This window comes from Solanum dulcamara, chromosome 1, assembly GCF_947179165.1.
Source record: "Solanum dulcamara chromosome 1, daSolDulc1.2, whole genome shotgun sequence".
Classification (NCBI taxonomy): Eukaryota; Viridiplantae; Streptophyta; class Magnoliopsida; order Solanales; family Solanaceae; genus Solanum; species Solanum dulcamara.
In genome coordinates, this window is record NC_077237.1 from 13,263,143 (window position 1) to 13,266,823 (window position 3,681).

General features: G+C 33.7%; 1 protein-coding gene across 1 annotated transcript; it reads left to right on the plus strand.

The window, feature by feature from the left end:
* Nucleotides 1-2,265: 2,265 nt before the first annotated feature.
* Nucleotides 2,266-3,288, plus strand: LOC129891735 (uncharacterized). The gene is made up of 3 exons (XM_055967196.1): nucleotides 2,266-2,374; nucleotides 2,651-2,764; nucleotides 2,837-3,288. The coding sequence occupies exons 1-3, from the start codon at nucleotides 2,266-2,268 to the stop codon at nucleotides 3,286-3,288; spliced, it is 675 nt and encodes a 224-aa protein (XP_055823171.1).
* Nucleotides 3,289-3,681: the final 393 nt, after the last annotated feature.

Consider the following 3,681-nt stretch of genomic DNA (forward strand, 5'->3'; position numbering starts at 1 on the left):
AGCTTCCTACTTTTAGCATAACATGAACATAGTTCATGAAACAAAAAGCTATTTTTGAAATAGAGACCTTCAATCGAAGGGGATAAAGCTAAGGGTCCCTATATCTTTTTTCGTTTGGAATATATAGAGACTGTCAATAAACTCGTAGAAGATGGTGGAATGAAAAGTGGATTTGATATTGGTCATGTTCCATGTCCTATATATTGTTCACTAATGATACACCATACGTTAGACAATTTCAACAATAGTTTGGCTTAAAACTATGTGTACGTGATTTACAAATATTCGCAACTTAGAGCTTGTTTGGATTGATTTATTGTAAGTGCTTTTAAGCACTTAGGTAGTGTTTGGGTAAGATTATGCACTTTTTTTACTCTTCTCAACAAGGTTTAGACGTGTGAGAAGAGACTGTCTAGTTTTTTTTCAAATAGATTTGAACCTTGATCTCCCGTAGTTTTATTTTAACGGCTAAATTGTTGGTAATTTATAATTTCCTCTCTCCTTCCAAAAGAATGTGGTGTGATGGGTCAATCTTGAAGTATGAAAAGTTCCATGTGTTTTTGGAAGAGTTCTGTTCTTTTCTACCTTTAGTGTAAAAGGAGAATATTCTTTTCTATAGACAGTTGGGCTAATTTGGTATTGACAGTGTTGAGTTAAAGATTCAATATAGTGCTACTTATAGTTTCATTGCGAACATCCGTTTACATTGAAAAATGATGATTCACTCACATCTATACTTTTGTTTTTGCTTATACTAGGTGGCTAATTTTGAAGTGCTATACACTTTTTTTATGACAATTTTGAGAGATGCAAATTTGCTTGTTTTGTACTATTGAATTTCAGGAAGTGGAACACTCATCAGTAGTTGCTGACTGCATGGATGAAGCCTTGTCATGATTTGTTTACTTTCTCCACCGTATCTGTTGTATTTAGTATCAGACTTGTAGTTTTATCTTGTATAATTAGATATTTGAAAATGAAGAGAACTCGATATTGTTAGAGTGTCGAAATGAAACAGATCCAACTGAAGAAAAATGAATATGGCGGATTCATATAACCTTGTAGATTGTTCGCCTGCTTTTAAGGGTGAAAGAGTATGTATAATTAGCTGTTCCAGTAAACTAAGCAATTAGGCTTGGAAATTTGTCACATTCCGTACAAACTCCAATTAGCATTTGGCCTATCTTACAATTATGCTGAGAATTACGATGCCTCGTTCAAGTTGCTTGTATTATTTCCCTGATATCACATCCTTGAATTGTGGCAGTGTTGGAGCCATACCTATTGGGTTTTAAAGGTGTGAATGGAAAATGAAAGGTTGTGACCTTTTCGAAAGTTTGTGATTTTTTCAAAGGGTTGTGACCATTTCGAAAGGTTGTGACTTTTCGAAAAATTTTGACTTTTCCAAAAAAAAAAGTAGTGACTTTTTTGAAGAGTTGCGACTTTTCTGAAAGGTTGTGACTTTTGTAAAGAGTTGTGACTTTTGTGATAAACCACAATAAACACATGTTCACACTACCCTTTGTTGTCTATAAATAGAGGATTTTCCTCTCATTTTTAAACATTGAATTTCTCCCTCTTCTGCATAGATTTTCTTACAAATAAAGTTGAGTGTTTGTATGATTTTGTTACTGGCTTTTGAGCTCGCTGAAATTATTGAAGTTTGAGGTACCACTACTTCTTTAATAGTTTATCCATTTTATCTTGGGAGGAAATAATCCATAACCTCGAATACAGTGAGGGGATTAAATTTCTTAAGGATACACAGTGAATTCTGTGGACTCAGATACTTTTTATATTATTATTTCCATCTTTATAGTTTCTGGTTTACTAACCTTTACACGGGAGGAACAACAAACTTAAGGGATTTACTTTATTTTCTCTTGTATCTTACAGTTCTGGAGATTAAAACCTTTATGGTTTTATACTCTGTATGAATCTAATATTGATTTGAAGAGTATAAAACTTTTATCAATATGCAAGATTCATTCGGTTAACGATTGAAAGAACATAAAACTTCATCGTTAAACTAGAAACAAGTTGTATATTTCTGCTTCAGCTTATATTCGGTTTGGAGAGCTGGAGACTAAAATCGAAAGACTTTCTACTCCAGTGATTAACTTGGTTCGAAGAAATAAAATCTTCATCAAGTTAATTGAGTTTTTGTTTTTCTCGATTTGAAGAATATAAAAACTTCATCGAGTTGAACAAAAATCCCTATTTGGTTATTCTGTTGTTTAACACTACTTTTTTTTGTCAAACGGAATGGGAGATATAAATGTATCAAGTTTTGAAGCAAACACAATGTATTCAATCAGTAGAACACCAGTTTCTACAGCAGTGGCTACTGCAGAAAAGCCTAGAAAATTTACTGGTATTGACTTCAAACATTGGCAGTAGAAGATGTTCTTCTATCTTACTACACTCAGTCTACAATGGTTTATAAATGAAGATGTTCATGTGGTAGAGAAAGAAAATCCTGACAATGAAAAGTTTATTGTGACTGAGGCATGAACATATTTTGATTTCCTTTGCAAGAACTACATACTCAATGGATTGGAAGATGGCTTGTATAACGTCTTCAGTATTTGTAAAACCTCTAAAGAACTCTGATATGCTCTTGAGAAAAAATACCAAACTAAAGATGCAGGCTTAAAGAAGTTTGTGGCTGTAAAATTTTTGGACTATAAGATAGTTGATAGCAAGACTGTGATGTCTCAAGTCCAAGAACTACAAGTCATTATTCATGATCTTCTAGCAGAAGGTATGATCAAATTCAATAGTTTTATTGTTAAAATTGTTGAATGTGTTGTTGATTTTAAATTATCCATTGAAGGTATGATCATAAATGGAATATTTCAAGTAGCGGCAATAATCGAGAAATTGCCTCCTTCATGGAAAGACTTCAAAAATTATTTGAAGCACAAGCGAAAGGAGATGACTCTTGAAGACTTAATTGTTCGTCTTAGGATCGAGGAAGACAACAAGGCTGCTGAAAATAAGGCTAGAGGAAACTCAATAATTATGGGAGAAAATATTATTGAGGATGGTCCAAATAAATCAAAAAAGAGGAAGAAACCTTCTGGATCGAAGAACTATCCTAGTAAAAAGAAGTTCAAAGGAGACTGCCATAACTGTGGAAAAACTGGACATAAGGCTATGAAATGTCGTGCTTCCAAGAAGGAAAAGAAGAAAGGACAAGTCAACATGGTTGATATAAATGGGGATGTTGAAAACTTATGTGCAATGCTGACCGAATGCAACCTGGTAAAAAATTCCAAAGAATGATGGCTTGATTCAGGAGCCACGTCACATGTTTGTATGGTACGAGAAGCCTTCGCTACTTATTTTCCTGCCTCACCTGATAAGACTATCTGTATGGAAAATTCTACAATGGCTAAGGTTGAGGGATATGGTAAAGTATTCCTGAAAATGACATACGGCAAGGTGGTGATGCTGAAAAAAGTTTGTCATGTTCTAGAAATGAGAAAGAACTTAGTTTCTGCCGGTCTTCTTATCAAAAATGGATTCAAGTGCGTTCTAGTTTTAGACAAAGTAGTTGTTAGTAAGAATGAAATGTATTTAGGAAAAGGCTGCCTCATTGAGGGCCTTTTCAAACTAAATGTAATGGTTTTTGATAATAATAAAGTTCAAGCTTCTTCTTACTTACTTGAGTCAAAT

What these genes read in the sequence shown, in the direction of transcription:
- LOC129891735 (XM_055967196.1), top strand. Translation starts at nt 2,266, where the DNA reads ATGGGAGATATAAATGTATCAAGTTTTGAAGCAAACACAATGTATTCA. An exon ending in AAAGCCTAGAAAATTTACTG is followed by an intron (nt 2,375 to 2,650) that starts GTATTGACTTCA and finishes CTAAAGATGCAG; the next exon opens with GCTTAAAGAAGTTTGTGGCT. An exon ending in TCATGATCTTCTAGCAGAAG is followed by an intron (nt 2,765 to 2,836) that starts GTATGATCAAAT and finishes TATCCATTGAAG; the next exon opens with GTATGATCATAAATGGAATA.